General features: G+C 44.4%; 1 protein-coding gene across 2 annotated transcripts in view; it reads left to right on the top strand.

The window, feature by feature from the left end:
* Window positions 1–17,650, top strand: part of LOC140408560 (tolloid-like protein 1) — a 537,833-nt gene extending 520,183 nt beyond the window's left edge. For both annotated transcript variants that reach the window (XM_072495934.1, XM_072495936.1), the window contains 2 exons: window positions 11,150–11,400; window positions 15,449–17,650. In XM_072495934.1, coding sequence (XP_072352035.1) covers window positions 11,150–11,400; window positions 15,449–15,583 — 386 coding nt within the window. In that variant the 3' untranslated portion in view covers window positions 15,584–17,650. The remainder of the gene's footprint in view (window positions 1–11,149; window positions 11,401–15,448) is intronic.
* The last annotated feature ends 8,341 nt before the right edge of the window (window positions 17,651–25,991 follow it).

Here is a 25,991-nt window from a genome sequence, read left to right as displayed (position 1 = left end):
TCAAGGATCCAGCTGCACAAGGAGGGGTCAAGTCCAAGATTGCAGAGTTTGGTTATTAGTCTTGTCGGGATAATGGTGTTGAAGGCGGAGCTGGAGTCTATGAACAGTAGTCTGACAGGTGTCCTTGTTGTCGAGGTGTTCGAGTGTTGATTGTAGGGGCAGAGAGATAGCATCTGCTGTGGACTGGTTTCGGTGATAGGCAAACTGCAGTGGATCGAGGCCATCTGGGAGGCTGGCAGTGATCCGTCTCATGACTAGCCGCTCGGAGCATTTCATGATACCAGATGCCAGGGTCACCGGTCGGTAGTCATTTAGGCATGCTATCTTGTTCTTCTTTGGTACTGGTATTATGGTGGTCTTCTTGAAGGAGGTGGGAACCTCAGAGCGAAGAAGTGAGGTGTTGAGGATGTCTGCGAATACACTCGCCAGCTGGTCTGCTCAGGATCTGAGTGCTCTCTATAAAAGGCAATTTCCTGCCTTTATGTTTCTCTCTTAAATTTGAATGTATAATCAGAATTTTTAAAGTTTCAAAGCATCACAACTCAGCAGCTTTCAGATCCAATCAATTGATTAAGTTAAATTTTTGTTCAACCGTAAATTTCTACAGTGCTACATTCGTAGGCATCACCATAACATAAAGTTGGGCCATGCACTTGCTTTCAGGAGACCACAATGTGAAGTGATTCACTCTCAGCCTCAGGAGCAAAGCAATAGTAGTGGCTAATACCACCCTTATCTATTTCTCTAACCCCCTACGTTCACCCCACCAGTAACAGTTCCGTTAACTGACAAGGCATCATTCTCTGGAATTATTTCCCCCTCCCCATAAGACCCTCTTCAAAGCCCACCTCTTTGACCAAATTTTTGGCTGCTCCTCCTAATTATTGGTGGGCAAGATTTTAACTCACTCAAGTGCCGACCACTCGGACAGCTAAAATCAAGCCTAATTTCTCATTTGTTTTTGTCCAATTATTTTGCCTTTTGCACCTGTGAATTACTTTGCAACATTTTCCTGACATTAAATGTGCTACATACATGGGCGTGGTCATTTTAGATGTGGAGTCAGCTCCTGTATTTTTCCACCTCCCATTGAAACTCCTTTAATTTCAATAGAATTGGATGTCTGCACTGATAATCATTAACCAGTGTGTGGTGTAATAGTGCCACCTTGTGGCAATGGCTATTTTAACCCTCAGTCACATTTGTCTTGTGGGCAGCATGGTCGTATAGTGGTTAGTACTATGGCTTCACAGCGCCAGGGTCCCAGGTTCGATTCCTGCTTGGGTCACTGTCTGTGCGGAGTCTGCACGTTCTCCCCGTGTCTGCGTGGGTTTCCTCCGGGTGCTCCGGTTTCCTCCCACAGTCCAAAGATATGCAGGTTAGGTGGATTGGCCATGCTAAACTGCCCTTAGGTTATGCAGGGTTACGGAGATAGAGCAGAGGTGTGGGCTTAAGTTGGGTGCTCTTTCCAAGACCCGGTGCAGACTCGATGGGCCGAATGGCCTCCTTCTGCGCGTAAATTCTATTTCTATGTCTATGTCTTGAGTTGAAAATTGTAACGATAATTGAAGATTGTAACAGTAATTGAAGATTGTAACAGTAATTGAAGATTATAACAGTAATTGAAGAGTGTGGTAGTAATTTAAGATTGTAATAGTAATTGAAGATTATAACTGCACGGAATCACCAAACTCAAAATTAAACCAGAGTAACATATTTCTAAGAAGTAGATTATATTCCCTTGCATTTAATACTTTAGTGTGATCTCTCAGTTGGCAAAATGGCACATTTGCAGTGACGATGATGTTCAGGTTAAGAAAATTACAAATACGCTGCTGTGACATGTTTCACCATGAGGTGGAATGTGGTTCAAAACACGGATGGGACACCTGCAAACCATCCGGAAAATATGCAGAGCAGCGGGCAATGGTGAAAAAGCAAAATATGCACATGTTGGAAATCGAAAATAAACCCAAGAATGCTGGAAATACTCAGCAAGTTAGGGAGTTCTCCAACCATTGAGCACGATTTTTCTGGCCCATTCGACGTGGGTGCTGTATCTTGCACAAGGGTCACAATGGGATTTGCGCCAGTGAGATCTCGGTTTGAAACCTTCCCTGACCCCTCCACCTCCCACTCCCAGAAGTGATGTGATCTGGGCGTGAATCTGATTTGCATTAATTTAAGTGAATTTAAACAGAATTAAATGGCTTTGCGCTGTACCTTCCAGCTACGAGTGATGTCCCCCGCCCCCACACCTCGACGGTGTAACATCACGACAGCAACACAATGAGGCCCTGTGGTCGAGGGTCAAGGTTGGGCGGTGCACCCCGAGCACCCTGGCAGTGGCAGAGGGCAGTGCCAGAGGGCATTGAGAGGGGCAGGGAGGGTGCAAACTTTTTCCTATTGGGGGTGGGGGCTTCACCTTATGTGTGATGGGAGGGGCAAAGCGTGCACATTGGAGAATGCATGGGGGAGGGTTGCTGGTGCGAGAGGGGGGAAAGAGTGACTCCGATAGGCGGGGGGGGGATCGCTCCGAAGCTTGTCGGGGGTCCTCCATGGCTGTGGGGGTGGGAGGGAGTTCAGTGTTCTTCCTGATTGGTGCACCCATAAAAGGTGCAGACTCGATGGGCCGAATGGCCTCCTTCTGCACTGTAAATTCTATGATTCTATGATTCTATGGCGTCCCGATCTCTGTGTAGCCAGGTTTGCTGACTTTATGTGGCCTTGCCCCTCCAAAGTGACAGCGCTAAACATAGCCCCCGATTTTGTTTTTTTCCCTGGCAAATGTCAGAAAGATCTGGCCTGAAAACCTGGCGAGAAACATGTTTTCAGTCAGAATCTGACACTTTGCCATGCTTTTGGAAAATTCCATCTATTAACTCTGTTTCTCTCTCCCTCTCTATGTATATATCTATATATTATATATATCTCCATAGACTACCTGACCTGCTGAGTATTTTCAGTATTTTCTTCCTTTATTAGAAATTAATAGTGCTTATTCAGGACCTTAAATGCTGAAAAGGTGTCAGTGATGGCAGAAAAATGGCACTCTCGCCATTGACAACGATCTTTAATGAAAAGCAGTATACCTCTGGACATCTAATGATATCATAGATGTGCATTTTCATGTGTCTATGACTGGAATGTGACCCCTTTTACACTTAATGGCATGATACTGAAATGTTATTGTCAATGGGTCAACCTGTTTCCAAGATTGGTAGCTCTTGATTTGGAATAACTACAAAAGAAAGGCAAATAATGAAGTGTGTTGCACAGCTGTTAAAGGTAAACATTTTGAGTGCTAACTGCATGAGATGTCAAGAGTTCAGTGGCACACTGATGCTGCAAAATGCTTCTGTCGTGTTTCGCGTGTTATTGCGTCATGGTGCTACACTGAGCCTAGCTTGATGTCAGATCATATTAAAGTCGATGTGCCTGGGGTTTAATTGGTTGTCATTTTAAATTTTGACCATTAATGAGGCTTTCCAGATGGCAGGTGACAACGTTTAAAGACATGTTACAGTAAAGACATGAGAAGGGTTACAGCACCCTCTACTGTTCCAATTGATGAAATAAATCTGATGCAGAATTAACATCCAGCCCAATTTTCTTCTAATACTAAATGTATGCTCCAGTTTGAAATAGATAGTTTTTTAGCTAACTGTAGAGTACAGATTCTGACTGTACGTTCCCAACCTCTCTAATGTCTATGGTGTTCACACGTTGCTCATTCTATCCTATTTGCTGGATGTTTTTCTATTCCCAAACTTACCAAAGAACCTTTTCTAGAAGATTGTTTTCCAGTGGTTCAGGAATTCAGTTGTCAAACATTCCAAACCTGAGTCTCTGTTAAAATAACTTTTCTCAGACTGGCGATGGTGAAAGTAGGTGATAGTTGGAGTGTTATATTTTGCCGTAACCTCTTTGGGTTTGGGGGTGAGAATTGGTTGGATCTCTTGCTTCCACTGATACCTAGTTACTACTTCCATAATTGTATATGTGTAAGGTGAAGACAGGATCACGCAGGAAGATAGGAACAGGAGGAGAAAGTTCAGTCCCCAGAACCTCTTTCACTTACAATTAAACCATAGCTGAATCTGATTCTTACCTCTATTTACCCGCCTTTAATTTTTCAATGGCCTCAACAGCCTCTTGGGGGAGAGAGTTGCAAGTTCCCATTACCCTTCGTGCGAAGAAGCATTTTGTAACGCCTAATTTTAACGTTATGCCCTCTTTCCGGACTCCCCGACTACAGAAAAAAAGATTTTAACTGACCTACAAAATTCTTCAACGAGCTTGACCACCTCATTTAATAACCCTTTAATGTTCCAGACAAAAGGGGATGCAATGCAACTCTACAAGACCTGCCCTCATAATTTAACCCTCTCGGTCCCTGTACCATTCTGGTGAATACAGCCCCGTCAAGGCTAAATTGTTCCTTCTGATGTGTGGTGCCCAGAACTGAGTGCAGCATCTCGTCTCTCACTGAAGATCCTGTGCTTGCTGTTGTTGTTATGGACCTACACTTGAGTAATGACGGCTTGGGAAATATCAAAAGGTCAATGGGTGCCTAAGGAACTGTGACCCAAGACACCAAGGAGTCAGCACCTTCAGCAATGAGTTAAAGTTATCATGGGAGAATTCATTGCCTTCAGAAGAAAAATGAAATATTAACCCTTCTGGTAGTATGTGCCACCTCATTTACTTTTTCAACAGCTGGCAGTAAAGTGGAAGGATAAATACATTTTGAAGATAAAATTTAAAAAAGACATGTTGCTTTAGATAAATCTGATATTTGATGGACCCTATTTAGAAATTGCATTGGACCAGAATAAGAGCAGCTTATGGTTTCTTTGCTTTTTGTGCACATTGAATATATTTGGTTGACTTCCACGGCAATATATGGATAATTAGGAAATCTCAGCAGTTGCCACAACAATGCATGAACACACCAGTTCTAAAAACAACATGCATTTGTTGGCCAATCATATCACTGAATTTGCAACAAGACAAATTCATAGAATCCCTATAGTGTAGAAGGAGGCCATTTGGCCCATCAAGTCTGCACCAACCCTCTGAAAGAGCACTCTACCCAGATTCAGTGTGGAGTGATTTAGGTACAAGGTCACTCACTCGTAGACCATGCAGATAAAAGCCATGTGGACAGCTGTGTACTTTTCGCAACCCTGAAGTATGACCACAGCCCATAGGAAAGCCAAATTTAAAATGGCTACAGGTCATCCACTGAATCACCTGAGAGCTTTTTCTAAACTTAACTTGAGATCTTGTGATGTTAGCAGATAGTGGATATATAGTCAAATCAGGATGAAAGTGTTGAAAAACAGCTCTCCGCGTGTTTGAGCAGACTAATACGAAGCTCCACGGGGAGTAACAGGGCAGCCAGCACTTTAACTTAGAATTGTCAGCCCTTCACCGCTGCAGATTGGTATCGGCCTGAGACTGGTACATAAATTTTAACTGTTGCTAAAATTTTTATGTGATCAGCTTAAGCACTAATCATATTTTGAATTCGGGTACATTGAAGTGGGGTACGCTTTCTATTATTAAGTTGCCTGTTGCCATTTTTGAAACACAACAAATATTTTTTGATTAATCTGGGTTCTTTCCGACGGTGAAATTTAAATGTTGGAAATATGCTGCCAAAACACAGCTGTTCATCTCCCTAAATCACGCTGAGACCAAACATCAGCCAACAGCTGCTTTCTATTATCGTTCTTTACTTCTGTCTGGCAGCCTTTTACAACTTTGGTGCGATCAGTTTTATGTGAGAGTTTCAATTCGAGGGTGTGATCTACTGGCCACGCGGTGCCCCTGTCCGGTGCAGCCCGGTTGGTACATGCCGGGAGAGACGTCTTCGGGATCTACCCGGCTCGCCACCCCTCGCGGAATCTACCACGATCTCACAAGGCATTGCGTTTTGAATTGTGGGCGGGATCAGCATTTGGCAAATCTGCATATTTGAGTGAGGCAGCTAATCTTACTCTAATATGCATCTCCCTTATCTACGGAGGCTTTGGGATCTAACCCCTTCGCCTTGGAGACCTTGGGTGAGCGCTGTTCGGTACTGGTCCCCGCAGACGGAACGGTACTTGGGGTGTGGGGTCTCCCAGGAGGTCAGAGGCCCCCAAGTGGTTTCCGTCTGGGTACGGTGGCACTCTGACACTGCTGGTGCTACCTGGGCACTTTGGCACTGCCAGCCTGGCAGTCTGGTAGGTGGCACTGGGAGAATGCAGGGGCACTGCCAGGGTGGCAGTGCCAAGGTGTAAGGCTGGCATTTTTCCTTCACCTGGGATCAGGCCCAGGGGTGCCCTGTCCATGTGAAGTTGGGTTGCGAGGAGGTCTGAGGACCCCCTAGTAGGTGAGTTTGGGGCTGTGGAGGATCGGGGGACGGTCCGGAAGAGGGGGGTTCGAGAGATCAGGATGCCATTTAAAAATGTTGCCCTGATCTTCTCCTGTACTGAGGAGTTCTGACGAGCGGAACTCCTCAGTGCACGGAATGGGACTAAGTGCTGCCTCGGCAGGGCCTTCCCCGCTGAAGCTCTGGATTGCAACAAAGTCCCGTTCGATAGTGTGGCCATTCTCGGCGCTGCAAATGCCGGGAAACACTTGGCCATACACGCTCAACAAGGGACTCTGAAATTCGGTTAGATTGCGGCCAGAGAGGGAGCAATTTATTGTACTTTCTAAGAAAGCAATTAGGCAGCATGCACCAAAAATGGGCAGAAAGTTGTTAAAGGCCAGCATGGACTTGTTAAGGGCAAACTGTGATTAACTAACTTGCTTGGGTTTTTTGATAAGGTAACTGAGAGGGTTGATGAGGTCTCCATGGACTTTCATTGGGCATTTGATAAACAGCCTTGTGAGCAAAGTTAGAGCTCATGGAATAAAAGAGACAGTAGCAGCATAGATGTGAATTTGGATGAGTAACAGGAAACAAAGTAGTGGTGAACGGTTTTTCAGATTGGAGGAAAGTTTATAGTGGGGTTCTCCATGGGGTCTGTGTTAGGACCCCTGTTTTTTATTATATTAATGTCCTTATACTTGGGTATATAATTCCAAAATGTACAGGCACAAATGGCTACACTTACCGGGCTTTGGGGGGAGGTGACTGTTCTGACCCCACCCCCGGAGGAACGTTGGCTGGCAGCTGACTCACACAGGAAACCTCCCCTACCCCCCAATGTCCTCCCCCAACTATATCACACTATAAGTGGGCCACAGTGATTGAGAGTAGGATTTTTGCTTCTCAGTGGGAGGTAGTCCTCAGGAGCTGCCAGGAATTAGCCTGCAGCTCTAGCAGTCCTGGCAGGGCCAGCCATGGGCACTGATAGGGCTAAATAAAAAGGAGCACAAAGATGATGGTTGGCTGTCCCAAAAACGGCAAGTCCTGGGGTTAGGGAAGGGAAGGGGTCCTGGAGCCCAGGAAAGAGGCGAGGAGTTGAGGGGGGAGGGGGGTGGGGCAGGGGGGCTGCTGGGATTCGGATTGCAGATAGTGCAACAGGGAGGGGGTGGGGGCGATATCATTGCAGAGGGGGATGCCCCAATGCACACAGGACACCTCCACAATGAAGTGCTCCTGGAAAACAAAAAATAAAGCCCCAAATTTGGAAATATTGTGAACTGTGAGTAGCCTCGTGTTAAACTTCAAAAGGACATAGTCTGAATGGAGGGAAATTTAATGCAGAGACAAAGAGAAGTGATTCACTTTGGTAAGAAGAATGAGGAGAGGAAATATAATATTGAGGGTGCAATTCTAAAAGGGTTGCAAGAGTAGAGGGACCTGGGGCTTTCTGTGTACAAATCAATGAAAATGGTAGGGTGGGGTTAATAAAGCATACGGCATCCTAAGCTTTATAAATAGGGCATAGAGTACAAAAGCAAGGGATTTGTGCGAAAACACAGCCAGGAGGTGAACCCGTGCTCCATATTTCTGCAGAAAGTGAGTTTAAAAAGGTTTGCTGGTCCATCCCTTAGCGCCCTGTAATGGTTTCTTTATGGACCATTGTTTAAGACGCTTGAGACCCTATTCAATGAGAGTCAAGTTGCATTGTGTAAGCTCTGCTCATTTGTCCTGCAAATTCACATTGAGTTCCTGCGCAGGACCATATTTGTCTTTTTCAGGTGAGTGCAGTGGACGCCTAACTTCCAATATGACGACTGGCACTCTGACGGGACAGAGTGAACACAGGAGGTTACAACTCAGAATTAGTCCCACTATCCTCCATTTTACACCACAAAAAAATAACAGACCAAATAATGTTCATTTTCTGCTTTGTGAGTGTAACAGGTCTGATGTGGCATCTGTATAGAAGCTGCAGTATAATTCAGGAATGAGGTTGTTGATTTTTGTTGAAGCGATAGTCTTGCACCACTTGAGCTCCATACCGGCTCCAGTGTTGTAATATTGTTGTAATTCATCTGAGGAAGGAGCTGTGCTCCGAAAGCAAATGATTCGAAACAAACCCGTTGGATTTTAACTTGGTGTTGTAAGACTTCTTACTGTGCCCACCCCAGCCCAACGCCGGCATCGCCACATCATGTAATAATAATTGACAGAGGTGGCTGCATTTTTCAGTGCTAATGGCTTGTGGTGATCTAAATCAAATTCCAATATCAAATCTTTAGTATGAAGGTGATATTAAAAGTGAAATACAAAGTAGATTTGCTCATTATAATTTCATTGATAAGTAATATTAAAAACACTATCACAATCAGTATTTTCAAATATCTCTCACACCAATATCTAGTTAGGTCTTAGTTTGTCAAAAAGTGACTCCGATTCACTTACAAAAAAAATTTGCTTGGACTAATTCAAAATTAGATTAATTATTTAAACTTTTGTATTGTTTTAATCTTTTGTGTTTTTTAGTTGTAAAAAAAAAATCTTTTTCTGTCAACAAAACATTACTATATCATACTTAACAAACTTATTTATAGGGCGCGATTTAACGGGAATAAAACAGTCCCATTTTGGACGTGTTTAGCGAGATGTTTCTCGGCACCTGCAGCTTTTAAAGGGACTCATTGTTTGACAATGGTGAGGAACTTCCCGGTGAGGTCGCACTTACTTTAATTGAGCTCGTTAGTGCAGGAAGAGATCCAGGCCCCATTTCAAAATGCCGGCCCTATCTCTCGACCACCCCACCATGGTTTCCGCACCCCCCCCCCCCCCCCCCCTCCTCACACCACCCCACAAGGGCCGAGCACCCTGGGACTTGATCCCAGGCATGGGCAACCTGGCACCCAGCCACCTTGGACTGCCAGCATGGCACCCTGGCAGTGCCACCCGTGAAGCCTGGCAGTGTCTGGGTGACACTGCGATGGTGCCCAGCTGACAGTGCCGTGGTGCCCGAGTGGCAGTATGGGTGCCAAGGTATCACCTTGCCCAGAGCCCGACTACCCGGGCGCCTCTGATGGCCTGTGAGACCCCCGACCCAGGTGCCGTTATGCCTGGTCTACATTTGTGTGCACCAATGCTAAACAGCACCATGGCGAGGACTTCCAGGAACTGCCATTCGTTCCCGGGCCTCGAGAGCATCGGGCGCCGACATATTTATCTGAGCATCACCGGCCTACTCGGTGACGCAACGAGGCCGTTCAATCGTGCCCATAAACTCTAGATTAATTTCTTCAGAAACTATTTATCAAGCTGTGGAGGACATCATAAGCATTTAATGTGGAATAAATTTGGTTGAAATGTCTAATTCTGCAATTCTCCTTGTGGGTTTTGAATACTGGTAGATGAGAACTAGGTTTATAGTTAGAATCATAGAATTTACAGTGCAGAAGAGGCCATTGAGACATCGAGTCTGCACCGGCCTTAAAAGAGCACTCTACTTAGACCCATGCCTCCACCCTATCCCCATAACCCAGTATCACCACCTAACCTTTTGGACACTTAAGGGGCAATTTAGTATGGGCAATTCACCTAACCTGCACATCTTTGTACTGTGGGAGGAAACCGGAGCACCCGGAGGAAATCCGCAATGACACGGGGAGAATGTGAAACTCCACTCAGTCACCCGAGGCTGGAATTGAACCTGGGTCCCTGGAGCTGTGAGGCAGCAGTGCCTACACAATGCTGTAGCTCTGCATAGCATGGTTAGACTTTACAGGTGAAAATTGAAGTAAATACCTTAAAGAAAATTAATTTCAAGTGATTCATCAATTCCTTGAATAACAGATCTTTTTACATGTAATGAGGTGCAAAATGCTGCCTTAAACATGTTTAATCCATAGAACTACTAAATGGTGTTTGACTTCTTTTTCCTTTTATACCTGAATCGTGTAATCACGAGGTAATTTATTTCTGAAATTAAAAAGGCAGAGAATGCTGGAAATGCTCCAGAGAGTAAGCAACATCTGTGGAGAGAGTTACCGCTTCAGGTCAATAACCCATCAGGTTTACAACATTTGCACTACCTTGCTTTTGTCATTTGTTCCTGGTTCTCTGGAATTATTTCAATGTTGACACAGATTTGGGGATAACAGTGAATAAATGCCGACCACATAATTTATTACTCGGCTCTTTTAATAGGTTAACTTCTCTACTAAAATAGCAAACAGTAGTATGACATATAAATGAATTAAGTGTTTGTCCTCTGACCTATATTCTACTCCTGGCTACAAAGTTCAACATTATATTTTCACCGTGGACATTCAACCCCTTTTCACCACCATCCCCTATTAGGATTTATTGATGGGATCTTTGGGATAAATATCGTCCAGGCTACCATAGAATCATATCATAGAATTTACAGTGCAGAAGGACCGAGGGCGACAGGTTACTTTCAATTGAATTTCCAGGATGGAACACGAGAGTACATGTCAAGTTGAGGACATATATTCACAGTAACTTCATTGAAGCCTACTTGTGTGACAATAAGCTATTAGTATTATTATATATTAAGAAATTCCCAAAAAAACAATGATCAGAGCATTAAATGGATCTTCAGATTGAATAGTGGAGGCTCAATTTCTTTGATGTTTAAAGAACAATTGGATGCCATAAAACTGAGTGGATGAAATAAGATGGTCCTTGTGGCCTTGCTTGTCTGTAATTGTGACCTCGTGAAGGGATATACTATGGTACAAATCTGTGACTGTCGTGAATTCTTCATTTTAGAATGTGGTGGGAGACTGAAGGCTGAAATAAAATCCAAGGAGTTGTATTCCCACGCTCAATTTGGAGACAATAACTACCCAGGCCAAGTGGACTGTGAGTGGCAGATTATAGCAGAAAAAGGATACGGGGTGGAGTTATCATTCCAGACATTTGAAGTGGAAGTGGAAGCTGACTGTGGCTACGACTTTATTGAATTGTTTGATGGGTTTGATACCACAGCCTCAAGGCTTGGACAATTCTGCGGATCAGGGGTAAGAAACATGTGGTTTAGCCAGTTGTTATACAATGACTATTTACGATGTCACCTTTACTGATTCTATAAAATGATGGTAATGTTGATTAATTTTACTCTTTGAGTTTAACTAAATTTTCTTTACAATGTCACATGGAATTACATATAATTTTACGTCACAGAAACAGGCCATTCAGCCCACAGGTGTATGCCAGTGTATATGCTCCAAACCACCTCCTTCCATCTTTTTCTCACCTCACCCTATCAACAAATCCTTCTATTCCTTTCTCCCTCCTGCACTAATCATGTTTCCTTTTAAATAATATAAAACGCATTGGCCTTTAATTTCTGTGGCAGTTGGCCTAATCCTCCTCTCTAACTTTGGCAGAATATTGGCAGACCTCTGGATAAATGGTGCAATTAACTGTTTCAAGGATTACACCATCCTCTTGCAGGTTAGGCCAAGATACTGTCAAATTCAAGGCCGTTGCTTTCTTCCATAAAATAAATATATGTTCAAAGCTATAATAACTTTCCACTAACATTATAATCTACTGGCATTAATCTGTATTAAAACTGTTACATACAGTACTTAAACGTATTTCAAAGTGATGGAGTTTTAAGAGATACAAGGTTACAAGTACTGAAATTATAAAGTTGAAACAGATGGAAAGATTCAACTACAAATCAACCAAGTGGTAGTGACATTATTTAAATATATTTTCATATATAATAGTGTCAGGGAATTAAATTCTGCCACTATTTTGTTTTTGCGAGATTAATTCCAGGTTGTCTCAAATGCAACTTGTGAATGGAATATCTTTATGTCAGTGTGCCCTGAGACCTCAGCTATTTACAATCCATATTAATGACTTAGATGAAGAGATCAAGAGTAATGTATCCAGATTGCTGACAATACAAAGCTAGGTGGGAATGTAAGTTTTGAGGAGGGTACACAGGCTGCAACAAGGTGGCAGATTCACTTTGGTAAAAAGAGTAGAAAAGCTGAATTTTCTTTTTAAAGGCATGACACTTTTCAATGTTGAACATAAGAACATAAGAACTATGAGCAGGAGTTGGCCATCTGCCCCTCGAGCCTGCTCCGCCATTCAATGAGATCATGGCTGATCTTTTGTGGATTCAGCTCCACTTTCCGGCCCGAACACCATAACCCTTAATCCCTTTATTCTTCAAAAAACTATCTATCGTTATCTTAGAAACATTTAATGAAGGAGCCTCAACTGCTTCACTGGGCAAGGAATTCCATAGATTCACAACCCTTTGGGTGAAGAAGTTCCTCCTAAACTCAGTCCTAAACCTACTTCCCCTTATTTTGAGGCTATGCCTCTAGTTCTGCTTTCACCCGCCAGTGGAAACAACCTGCCTTCATCTATCCTATCTATTCCCTTCATAATTTTATATGTTTCCATAAGATCCCTCCTCATCCTTCTAAATTCCAACGGGTACAGTCCCAGTCTACTTAACCTCTCCTCGTAATCCAACCCCTTCAGGTCTGGGATTAACCTAGTGAATCTCCCCTGCACACACTCCAGCGCCAGTACATCCTTTCTCAGGTAAGGAGACCAAAACTGAACACAATACTCCAGGTGTGGCCTCACTAACACCTTATACAATTGCAGCATAACCTCCCTAGTCTTAAACTCCATCCCTCTAGCAATGAAGGACAAAATTCCATTCGCCTTCTTAGTCACCTGTTGCACCCATAAACCAACTTTTTGCGACTCATGCACTAGCACACCCAGGTCTCTCTGCACAGCAGCATGTTTTAATATTTTATCATTTAAATAATCCCTTTTGCTGTTATTCCTACCAAAATGGATAACCTCATATTTGTCAACATTGTATTCCATCTGCCAGACCCTAGCCCATTCACTTAACCTATCCAAATCCCTCTGCAGACTTCCAGTATCCTCTGCACTTTTTGCTTTACCACTCATCTTAGTGTCGTCTGCAAACTTGGACACATTGCCCTTGGTCCCCAGTCTCTGTTCCCACCCTCACTGCTGGGAACATGCACACAAATCATGTGCATTCATCAGGATGTAATTAATGGGCTGGAAGCCCGAATCTGCACCAGCACCCCCCCACCCCCCAACCCCCTCCCCCTCCCCCGCCTCCCTGCCTAATTCTCTGACATCCACTCCCTCTGATGGGAATCCCACCGGGCAGGCTTTGGTGCAGATCTTAACAAACACTGTCCTGGTGCAATGTGCCCCAAGGGGGGGAACAGTCAAGGAGGTTAGTCCATTACTCTCGTAGCGCTTTGTCACTGCCAGGCTGTAGAAGGAGGGTCATGGGCATAGGGTGGACTGTGGCTGGGGCTAAGAGTTTGACCTCGGGACCCTTCCCTGGGATGAGGGTCCCGTGTATGGACTGCCCCTTCTAGCCCTCTGCATGGTGAGCTCAGGGTCCTCTTTGTTCAAAATCATCATCCTTGTCTGTGAATAATTTAAACTTTGAAATGGCCATCTCACTCTGAACTGCTCTGCCTGATAGCTAATGAGCAGGTCAGTCCGTATTGAAGATTCAAGCCAGAAAGACTTTCCCTTTCTTCATGTCTGCTCCCTCAGCCCTATCTTTTACAACCACTGCTATTTGAGGTGCCAGAACATTCCGAGAAAACCCATAACACTTAACAATTTGAACTCCTCTGAGATCCTTTGAAATGCTAGCATTAATTCAATTTCACAGTGCAGAAGGAGGCCATTCGGCCATCGAGTCTGCACCGACCCACTTAAACCCGTAACCCAATAACCCCTCCTAACCTTTTTTGGACACTAAGGGAAATTTAGCATGGCCAATCCACCTAACCTGCACGTTTTTGGACTGTGGGAGGAAACCAGAGCACCCGGAGGAAACCCACGCAGACACGGGGAGAACGTGCAGACTCCAAATCTTAATTATTTAAACACACCAGGCTGGAGGTTTATTTATCTATCCTTCCCTTCACGCTTGAATACATCTGAAATATCTTCCATTGACCCTCACCACAATATTTATAAACATAGTTGTTCTGATTGACAGCTACCGGCCACTTCAAAAACGCTAAGTGCTGTAACTGCATCTTTTCTAACCACAGAAGGTCGAGTCATCTTCATGCATGCATGGTGTGGGAGGCATAGGTTGACCCGTTATTAATATGGTTGGGGGAGGCTGCCCACGCTTGATGGGGAGTTGGGGGTGCTCCCCTTGTCAAAGGGGGGAAGGTCAAGATTTTAATTCTGGGGGCGAGGGGGGACAACCTCTGGATGCTGTGATTGGGGTGCCAGTTCAAAATGGAGGTCCGAGAGCAGTAGGTGCAGGAGACTGGCTTGCTTTCTGCTATGCATATTTTGGCACAATAAATATATGATAATGCTACCTTGGCGACGCTCCTATGGCTAGAAGAACACAGTCCTGATTCTCCTTTGGCGGGAGCTCTTAGGCTCTGAACCAGAGAATTGTGCCCATTGTCTCGCTGCACCATATCTCTGTAAATTTCTCCAACTCTACAATCCTGCATGAACTTTTCTTCATTTCTGGCTTTTACACATTTCATTTCCCCATCATTGGTGGTATGCATTCAGCCGTCACGCCCTAAGCTCTGGAATTCCTCTCCTGAACCTTTCAGTTTCACCACTGATGTTTTCTCTGATATTCCTTTGTTGTGCACAGCCATTTGTTATACTGTGACCCCTTTAAAATTGCTGTGGAGTTGCACAAGCATGCATCTTAAAGGGCTCGCTGCTTGTGCATGACCGGTTTGTTTCCTGCACATGCTCTCCTGATTGTTACCCATTTGTGCAGCCACACAGCTTGCAGGAAATCTTATTCTCCACCTATTTGCTGCTTAAAATTGAATTCTTTAACCAAGCTGTAAGTCACTCATCCTAATGTCTCCCGGTTCTCAATGTCAGTTTTTACCTAATTGTGTTCCGATTAAGTGCCTTGAATGGTTTTACTAGGTTGAAGGCACTATATAAATGCAAGTTGTTGTCATGTATTTTCTGGGCCCAATTGGCTTTTCCAAAATAGTTATTATTATTGATTTGTTTTCATTTTTGCAGCCACCTGAAGAAATCTATTCAGCAGGAAATGCCATTTTACTTCATTTCCATACTGATGACACAATAAACAAAAAGGGATTCCATATACGATATACAAGTACAAAGTTCCAAGATGCTCTTCAAACCAAAAAGTAATCTGATCCTCAATATGATTTGCTTTTCTCTTTTTTTTAACAAAAGCAAAAATAACCTGAACTTTTTTGTAATGAGAGTGTAGTGAGGAACTGAAGGACATAAATTGTTGCATTGATTGTGTGAAGGTGAAGTATTCCAGTGGAAGATTCAATGAAAACTCGGAAGCGCAGGCTAACCATTATCCTGGGAACTGAATTGCAGCAATCGAGTACTACCTTCCTGCAGGATGATTGTAAAGGTTTGTGTGCTGTGTTAACTTTGGTCACTAAAGACTACAGAGTTTCACTCTGAAAATATTCCCATGCAGACTGCTCTTCATCTCAGCCACCTGCAATATCCATAGGAATGAACCTACATCAAACCACAGCGAGCTGCTCTGTGTATCATTCACAGATTTATTTTGTCAGGCATCAAGGACATAAAGGAAGGAAACAAGCATTTCTTAGTGTGCTGTTCAATTTTCAACATGTGGTTTAACAGTATAAAGGCAAACCATTTACTGCATAATTTATGGGGTTATGCAAGTCATTTTCCCATTTTTTTTTAACTAGATGTCTTTACTGACTATTATCTGTGATCATGTCTCTCTGTTACATGACTTCATGCACTGTAGCAAACTGTGAATTCCTTCAGTACCAAAAACAGATTTAAGAGAGTTGAAAATCCTGATAACATTTTCTATATTTTGCTATAGGAATGTTCCAGGATAGTTTTTTTTAAATATTTGTGTTGGTAGTTTGCACTTAGAACAATATCATGAGGCCTGCTGTCAGGCTGCAGCTGTTCAATGCGTCTCTGGACTGTATTATGTCAATCACCTGAAGTTGTAAGCAAATGAATTGTATGTGTATGCAAATTAAATTAATAGATGACCAGTTACACAGTGTTTCTACATAGAATGAACAAAATGGTCACAGAATGACACAAAAGAAAAATTACTAACTACAATTCCTTAACAGTACCTTTATAGCTATCCCATGTGCTGAAAAATCTGTAATAAAACTGTTGATAAATTTAAGTGCTATGATTTTCAGTGAGTGGGACAAAATGAAAAGGTTAACTATGTAAACCATATTCCCACTTTTCAAGTTCAACTTTGGAATACTGGGATATCTTCTTTAAAACTGTGGATGAATCAAAACTGAAGAGAAGAGTTAAACCCCGGAAGAATGAAAAAGACCACGGAAAATGTAATGTAAAACAGATTTCTTATGGTGCTACTCCACATTCAGAAGCATTTTAGGTTTATGAGCCAATAATCTTGAGAACCTTGTATGAATATCAAAACTAGTTCAGACATAAGCAGAAAGACAAAGACAAAAATCAGCTTGGACATCAGATGAAATCATCATGCTATTCAAGCAGTAGGCCTGTGGAGACTAAAATAATTAATGCCTTAGAGTGATTCATTGTAAATCCTTGCACATGACAGACAAATCTTTCTGTGAAACAAAAGCTTCGATTACATGTTTGAAAATCATTCAACAACTTGAACTTTTTTCTTATTTTTGCCATGTATAAAAGGTCCATACAGTCAACCTGTTTAAAAGTTATACACAATGAAATGTTTCAATGCCGTTGATGTACAGACATGCTGAGTAGCCTGTTTCTAGACTGGTTCAAGGTCTAGCCATTTTTTTAATGTTCCACCAAGAGATCCATAATATTGAGCATTTAGTATGAAATATGCATCATTATGTGTTAATTTACAAAGGCATTATAAGGCAAGGTTCAACTTTTGTGTTCTAGCTAAATGGTGAAAATGTTACAGTATGTGCCAAGTTCCACTTGAGTCTGTTTTGCTGTAGCTTATTTGTTCTTTTGTTTCTTTTTTGCTGTTGTTTATAACCAGAAAATTGTGGCTTCTTAAGCTTCTCCTTAAAGGTTCTTTCAGGTCAAGGTTCAGGAGTAAAATCAAATCTCATTGCAGGAAATGTTACTTTGCAATGTTTTTCACACAGTAGGTTGCTAATTAAGTTAGCAGCGATTAATCTATTTGTATCTGTATTCTATCTAATGTCCATGAAAACATCACTCGCACTAATAAATATGTTTCTATAAACATTACCTGAATGACAGTTTATACTTTATCCAACAGCAAAATATTGCCCATGCTGGAAATCTGAAATTGAACCGGAAATGCTGGAAATATCCAGCAGGTTGCGCCACATAAAATGCCTGTCTTCCACGACAAAAACGGCCGGAGAATTGCTGGGTCCATGGCCACGCAAGCGCACGGAGAAGGCCTGCAGCGGTCGCACGTACAACATGGCGCCGACCATGCGCGGACACGCCCTGTCAGATAGTGCCTCCCTGGACACCCCCTTGCCACCCCCACCAGTCCCTTCAGCTCTCGCCGAAGGCCCCAGGCCAGCAGCACGGCTCCCGCCCATCTGTGGCAGCGCTGGATACAGACCGCAGCTACCACGCCAGGTTCCCACCCGTTGAGACCATGAGTCAGCCGTGCGGTCGGGAACCCAGCCCATCGGGGGTAGGGCCTTTAGGTGATGCCCTGAGGCCATCCCTGCGGCGTGCTCCTCGATGACGCCGTTTTTAAGGGGGCAGAACATGCGTAAACAGGCGCCATCCCCGATTCCATCGTAAAAGGAATTCTCTGCCCGAAATTGGCGTCAGGGGACAGAGAATCCCGTCCCATATATCTGTTATTCTGTTGAAAAAGCTGTGCTCCAGGGAATACACTGCTAGGTTTACATCTCTTTCTCTGTGATCTACTATGTCAACTGCACAATGCTTATTTACACAAGGTGAGGGGTGGGGGTTCAGTTGGTTGGATAGCTGGTTCGTGATGCAGAGCAACACAAACAGCGTGGGTTCAATTTCCATACCAGCTGACGTTATTCATGAAGGCCCTGCCTTCTCAACCTTGTCCCTCGCCTAAGGAGTAATGACCTTAGGTTAAGTCACCACCGGTTAGCTCTCTCTCTCAAATGGTAGGAGAATAGCCTATGGTCCTATGGGGTTTTCATTCCATTTACACAAGACAAAGAGATTCAAGTACTTGCACTTTCTGCTGCTGATACTTTAAATGATCTGGATGATTGACACTTTTAAAGTGCCGTAGTGTAGGGATTTGTTATGAATGAATGGCCTTTTTAAAGCTTTTTCACACATGAAGAGGTTATTAAAAGGTTCAGTGGCTCTGTATAGAGGGTATACTGGGTTTGTTGCATTATAGGTAGGCATGGATGATATGAGTGGCCAAGGGTGTTGGAAAGATATTGGTGTGGAGTGTATGAGGGACCATGGGGAAGGCGGGTGGGGAGTTTGAGTTGGCGTGGATAAGAATAATCTTTATTAGTGTCTCAAATAGGTTTACATTAACACTGCAATGAAGTTACTGTGTAAATCCCCCAGTCGCCACACTCCAGCGCCTGTTCGGGTACACTGAGGGAGAATTCAGAATATCCAATTCGCCTAACAAGCACATCTTTTGGGACTTGTGGGAGAAAACCGGAGCACCCGGAAGAAACCCACACAGACACGGGGAGAACCTGCAGACTCCACATAGACAGTGACCTAAGCTGGGAATAGAACTCGGGTCCCTGGCGCTGTGAAGCAACAGTGCTAACCATGAGGCATGGGGAGGATGAGGGGTTGCAAAGGGTAAAGGCTAGAGGGCCGTTTTTTATTTTATTGATTTCAATGTAACAGGGACAACATCCCAATTTACCAATGTGGACTTTTTAAACAGCCTGCCTCCGCACTGTGCAGTCCCTGTGGTTGCCACTGAATTATTTCAGCGTGAGGCATGCCTTACTCCAGTTAGCTCCCCTTCTCCGAAATGAAAACCCAGCCTTTGCAGGCATTTTCTTCCCGAGTGAGCATGTGGAGCTTGGAAACTTGCCAATTCTCGCTACCTTCCTCAAAGATGAAAACCTAGCCCAATGTTTCAGACCAATAGATTAAAAGATCCAATAATTAATCCGATGTCACATCATTTGTGAAGTATCTAAATTTTAAAAACAGTTATTTACAGTTTAGAATGGCTGCCTGCTGAGAATGATTGGTTATTTCCTATCTTTGCATAGCATTCCTGGACTCAGTTAGGTTCACGCGCGATGCCCTCTCTCTTTCAAAACTCTACCATGACTCAAGTAGGAAGAATGGCAGGATGGATGATCTATTGTTACTCGTGCCAACAGAATTGGACGATAGTTTGAGTCAGCACTTCAGGGCATGCAGAGATGATGTTACTGTACTGAGATGCAGGTCACATCTTCAAAGTTTAGCTTCTACCTTTAGTCAGTGGCAGCTTTGAATCCGCATCCATTAATGGAAAGGGTGCTGATTCCATGGACCTTGCCACTACCTTCAGCTGAAGTGCAAGGAAGAAACCAAACGGGTTTGGCCCAGTTGATAGAAGAGCTTTAAAAAGAACTTCAGTATCCTAATTGAAAAAGGGGAGTATAGTACTTGGAACAAGTTATACTGCAACAGCAAAGAGGGAGCTGTTCCCTCTTTGCTGTTGCCTAAAAGTCAATGCTATAAAGCAGTTTGGGTAAAATCAAGCCGATGGTGCCTTAAAAGGACAGAGGCTTTAACAATGCTGATACAGCATCAGTGACTTAACCCACATCAGCGGAAAATAGTAAAAGGCAAAAATTAAAGGTGCTATATCTGGATACAGAAAACATTCATAAGATAGATGAATTAATGACACAAATGGGTTTGATTTATTTAACATTACTGAAATGGGCTAGAATTTCCTAGTCACCCAGCGGGTTATCATGCAATCAGAGACGGCTTGCCATTGGCAATTTGCATGGCTCGCCCGTCCCACCACCAGGAGACCCATGGCAGGGGTCGGCTCCGGCAGAACTGGAAAATTCCACCCCATATGGTTGCAGGGTGACCAAAGATAGTAACTAAATATTCCAAGACCAATGACCTTTAGAAAAGCTAGACCAAAAGGAAAAAAAGAGGTGGAATAGCACTGATAATAAAGGATCAGATAAAAGCAGTAATGAGGCAGGTTCTTAGCCCAGTAAATCTTGCCATCAAATTAGTATGTTTTAGTGTAAGAAATAACAAAGGACATCAAGCGTTGGCGGGAGTAGTTTACAGACCCCTTAACAGTAATCATAGCATTAGACAGAGTATTAATCAGGAAATTAGAGGAATATATGACAAGGACAGTGCAATAAACATTGAGGACTTTAACATTCAAAGAACAAAGAACAATACTGCACAGGAACAGGCCCTTCAGCCCTCCAAGCCTGTGCCGTTCACGTGTCCCATCTAGACCAACTGCCTGTATCCTTCTATACCCCGTCTGTTCATTTGCCTATCCAGATAAATCTTAAAGGTCGCTAATGTATCAGCCTCAACTACCTCACTTGGCAGGGCATTCCAGGCCACCACCAACGTCTGCGTAAAAAACTTGCCCCGCACATCTCCACTGAACCTTTCTCCCCTCACCTTGAACTTGTGCCCCCTTGTAATTGTCATTTCCGTCCTGTGAAAAAGCCTCCAACTGTTCACCCTATCTATACCCCTAATAATTTTATAAACTTCTATTAGGTCGCCCCTCAGTCTCCGTCTCTCTAGGGAGAACAATCCCAGTTTATTTAATCTCTCCTCATAGCTAATACCCTTTTCTGTACTCTCTCCAAAGCCTCCATGTCCTTCTGGTAGTGCGGTGACCAGAATTGCCCTCATTCCCCTTGAGAAAGTGCTGCAGCTCATAAGAAATTCCAAAACAAATCCTGCTCCAAAGACAATTCCGCCACACCGGTGATCATCCTAGTGAACCGTCTCTGAACCAATGAAATAATATCTTTTCTTAAATAAGGAGACCTAAACGGCTCATAGAACTCCAGATGTGGGGCGTCATTCTCCGACCCCCCCGCTGGGTCGGAGAATCGCCGGGGGCTGCCGTGAATCCCGCCCCCGCCGGTTGCCGAAGTCTCCGGCGGGGGCGGGAATCGCGCCGCACTGGTTGGCGGGCCCCCCCGCTCGGCCGAAGTTCCGCCGATAAATTGCCTGTCCCGCCGGCGTAAATTAAAGCACCTATTTACCAGCGGGACAAGGCGGCGCGGGCGGGCTCCGGGGTCCTGGGGGGGGGGCGCAGGGCGATCTGACCCCTGGGGGTGCCCCCACGGTGGCCTGGCCCGCGATCGGGGCCCACCGATCCGCGGGCGGGCCTGTGCCGTGGGGGCACTCTTTCCCTTCCGCCTCCGCCACGGTCTCCACCATGGCGGAGGCGGAAGAGACTCCCTCCACTGCGCATGCGCGGGAAACTGTCAGCGGCCGCTGACGTTCCCGCGCATGCGCCGTCCCGACATGTCATTTCCGCGCCACCGTGGCGGGGCAACAAAGGCCATTTCCGCCAGCTGGCGGGGCGGAAATTCCTCCGGCGTCGGCCTAGCCCCTCAATGTTGGGGCTCGGCCCCCAAAGTTGCGGAGCATTCCGCACCTTTGGGGCGGCGCAATGCCCGTCTGATTGGCGCCGTTTTGGGCGCCAGTCGGCGGACATCGCGCCGTTTCGGGAGAATTTTGCCCGTGGTCTCGCCAGTACCAGTACCATGTACAGTTACAGCAAGACTTCCCGACTCCAATACTCCAACCCCCTTGAAAAACAGGCCCACATTCCATTAGACTTCCTGATTACCTGCTGCATGTGTGGGCTAGCTTTCTGTGTTTCATGCACAAGTACCCCCAAGTCCCTTTGTGTTGCAGCTTTCTGCAATTTTTCTCCATTTAAATAATACTCTTCTGAAATATCAAATTAGCAGAATTAGCCTGGAGGACAAGTCTATAAAATGTTTTCAAATGCACTAAAGGTATGTGGGCATTGCTGGTTAGGCCAGCATTTATTGTCCATCCCTAATTTCCCTTGAGAAGGTGACATTGAGCCTTCTGGAACTGCTGCAGTCCATGTGGTGTAGGTATACCCACAGTGTTCTGAGGGAGGGAGTTCCAGGATTTGACCCAGTGACAGTGAAGGAATGACGAGATATTTCCAAGTCAGGATGATGAATGGCTTGGACGGGGCCTTCTGTTTGATGTTGTTCCCATATGTCTGCTTCCCTTTGTCCTTCTAGATGGTAGTGATCATTGGATTTGAAGGTGTTATCGAAGGAGATTTGGTGACTTACTGCAGTGCATCTTGTAGATGGTACACACAGCTACCACTATGTGTCGGTGGTGGAGGAAGTGAATGATGGGGTGTCAATCAAGCAGGCTGCTTTGACCAGGATAGTGTCGAGCTTCTTGAATGTTGTTGGAGCTGCACTCATCCAGGAAAGTGGCGAGTATTCAATGTACTCCTGACTTGTGCATTGTAGGTGGTGGGCAGGTTTTGGGGAGTCAGAAGGTGAGTTACTCACTGTAGGATTCCTAGTCTCTAACCTGCTCCTGTAGCCACAGTATTTGTATGGCTAGCTCCAGTTCAGCTTCTGGCCAATGGTAACCCCAGGAAGTTGATGGTGGGGATTCTGTGATGGTAATGCCATTGAAAGTCGAGGGACGATGGTTAGATGCTCTCTTATTGGAGATGGTCATTATCTGGCACTTATGTGGAGCGAATGTTACTTACCAGCCCAAGTCTAGATATTCTTCAGGCCATTTGGACATGGACTGTTTTAGTATCTGAGGAGTCGCGAATGGTGCTGAACATTGTCCAATCATCATCGAACATCCCCACTGATGATGAAGGTCATTAATGAAGCAGCTGAAGATGGTTGGGCCTAGGACACTACCCTGAGAAATGCATCTGAGATACGTTTCCTAGACAACATGTTGAGGAACCAACTAGGAACAGGCTATTATTAATCTAATATTGTGTAACGAAACACACTGAATTAATAATCCTGAAGTAAAGGATGTTCTGGGAAAGAATAAACATAATATATCAAGCTTGAGAATAATGTGGTTAGGACCAAAATTACATTGCTCAATTTAAACAATGCCAGTTTTTCAGGGATGAGGCAAATTTGCGGAGGTAATTTGGGAAATTAGATTAAAAAACATGACAATTGATAAGCAGATAAGGCAATGATAAATATTTAAATAAATTATTCATAATTTTCAAAGAATATGCATTTCCTCGAGGAATACAAACTCTGTTGCGGAAGTGGGACAACCATAGCTAACCAGGGAATTAAGGATTATATTAAAATTAAAAGAGTCTTAACGATGTTGCTAAAAAAGTGTAATAAGTCTGATGTATGGGAGGATGTTAAAAATCACCAAAGGCTGCGAAAGGAAGTAATACAAAAGGGAGAAAATTGAAAATTCATGTAAACTAGCAAAATATATAAAAGGATCTTTTACAAGAATGCAAAAATGAAGAGTGAAATCTAGCCCCCCTTAGAGGCCAAGATGGGAGAAATTAGAACTTTACGTTAAAAAATGACAGACGTTAGACAAATATTTTCCATCACAAAGGCATTCTACAAATTGTTGGGAGTCAAGAGTCTAATTGCAATTGAGTAATTTGAAGAGTTGATTTTTCCCTTCTGGAGATCAAGTCTGATGGTGGGCAGGAAAATTGGTGTAATTCCCGCTGGGTGGCTGAACATTTATGGTTTTCTATTTTTCAGCTCATTGATTATGCACCCACAAGGAGCTTAGCGAATCTCATGGTGAGATAGGCACTGATTCACCCACATGTCCCTTCATAGAGTAAAAGGTCCTGATGCCATGTTTAAACGTTGCCTGGACAGACATTCACTCATTGCAGATCCAGGTGCTGTGTTGCATAAGGAATCAATGGTGCTGAGGAGAACCAAACTGCCTGCACTACAGTTCAGCAAAGCCTCCCTGGGGATTCTCCTCCAGGCTGTCCAGGAAAAAGGCCGGAGACCCTCTTTCGTTGGGATGGGAGCAGGAGATCCTCCCACCTGATCACACCAATGCTAGCCTGCGAGTAGGTCGCCGGTGCGGTTAGTGCTCATTGTAAACAAAAAAATGACCGCCCTGCAGTGCTCATAAAAGATAAATAACCTGCTCCACTCTGCCAGGATAAATGAAACTTATACAAACTCCAAACTCTCTCACTTTTAAAGACATCAGGCTGTCTGAGGGTTAGAGTCCCCAGGTATGTCAAACATAAGCAGCAGGTAGGACATCAGCAAAGAATGTGTTATAGCCACTTCAAGTTCACCATCTCATTTACGTTCCTGCACAAACGGCATCTTCATAGAATTTACAGTGTAGAAAGAGGCCATTCGGCCCATCGAGTCTGCAATGGCTCTTGGAAAGAGCACCCTACACAGGTCAACACCTCCACCCTATTCTCATAACCCAGCAACCCCACCCAACACTAAGGGCAATTTTGGACGCTAAGGGCAATTTATCATGGCCAATCCACCTAACCTGCACATCTTTGGGCTGTGGGAGGAAACCGGAGCACCCGGAGGAAGCCCACGCACACACGGGGAGAATGTGCAGGCCCCGCACAGACAGTGACCCAAGCCGGAATCGAACCTGGGACCCTAGAGCTGTGAAGCAATTGTGCTATCCACAATGCTACCGTGCTGCCCACTAATCATTTACTGGGAGGGCTGAGCAGCCACAATAGGCATTCATGCTTCTGAAATGCTCTTTTATCCGTAGTGCTCATCGTCAATCTATCTGATCTTATGCAAGTCAAGATTGCCCAAGACAAAAGTGAAAGAGCCAAGACTTGCGAAGGAATCCTGGAGTTGAGGACTCTCTCACCAATCGAGAAACAGGCCACAGAGCTGGCTGGTGAATCATAGAATTTACAGTGCCGAACGAGGCCATTCAGCCCATCAAGTCTGCACCGGCTCTTGGAAAGGGCACCCCACTTAAGCCCACACCCTCACCCTATCCCCGTAAACCAGTAACCCCACCTAACCTAAGGGCAATTTAGCATGGCCAATCCTACACATCTTTGGACTGTAGGAGGAAACCGGAGCACCCGGAGGAAACCCACGCGACACGATGAGAACAAGCAGACTCCGCACAGACAGTGACCCAAGCCGGGAATCGAACCTGGGGCCCTGGAGCTGTGAAGCAACTGTGCTAACCACTATGCTACCGTGCTGCCCAGAGTATAAAGATTGTACCTGAACAAAAGGCAAGATCGGCCTTCCCAACAAGCCAAGTGTGTGCGTAATCCAGTATACATTGACAATTTGGGGGCCGGTTAGTTTAGTAAGCTGATTGGCTGGTTGACGATGTGGAGTGAGGCATACGGCGCGGGTTCAATTCCCGTACCGGCTGGGGTTATTCATTGCCCCCCCTTCTCAACCTTTGCCTCTCGCCTGAGGTGTGGTGATCCTCAGGTTAAATCATCACCAGTCAGCTCTCTCCCTCAAACGGGAAAGCCGCCTATGGTCACCTGCGACTATGGCACTTTACATTATATTTTTCACTCCTGTAAATATATTTTGTATAATCTCCAAATCTCACGCATTCA

Source organism: Scyliorhinus torazame, chromosome 3 (assembly GCF_047496885.1).
Source record: "Scyliorhinus torazame isolate Kashiwa2021f chromosome 3, sScyTor2.1, whole genome shotgun sequence".
In the NCBI taxonomy this organism is placed as follows: domain Eukaryota; kingdom Metazoa; phylum Chordata; class Chondrichthyes; order Carcharhiniformes; family Scyliorhinidae; genus Scyliorhinus; species Scyliorhinus torazame.
This window is presented reverse-complemented; position numbering and strand designations above follow the sequence as displayed.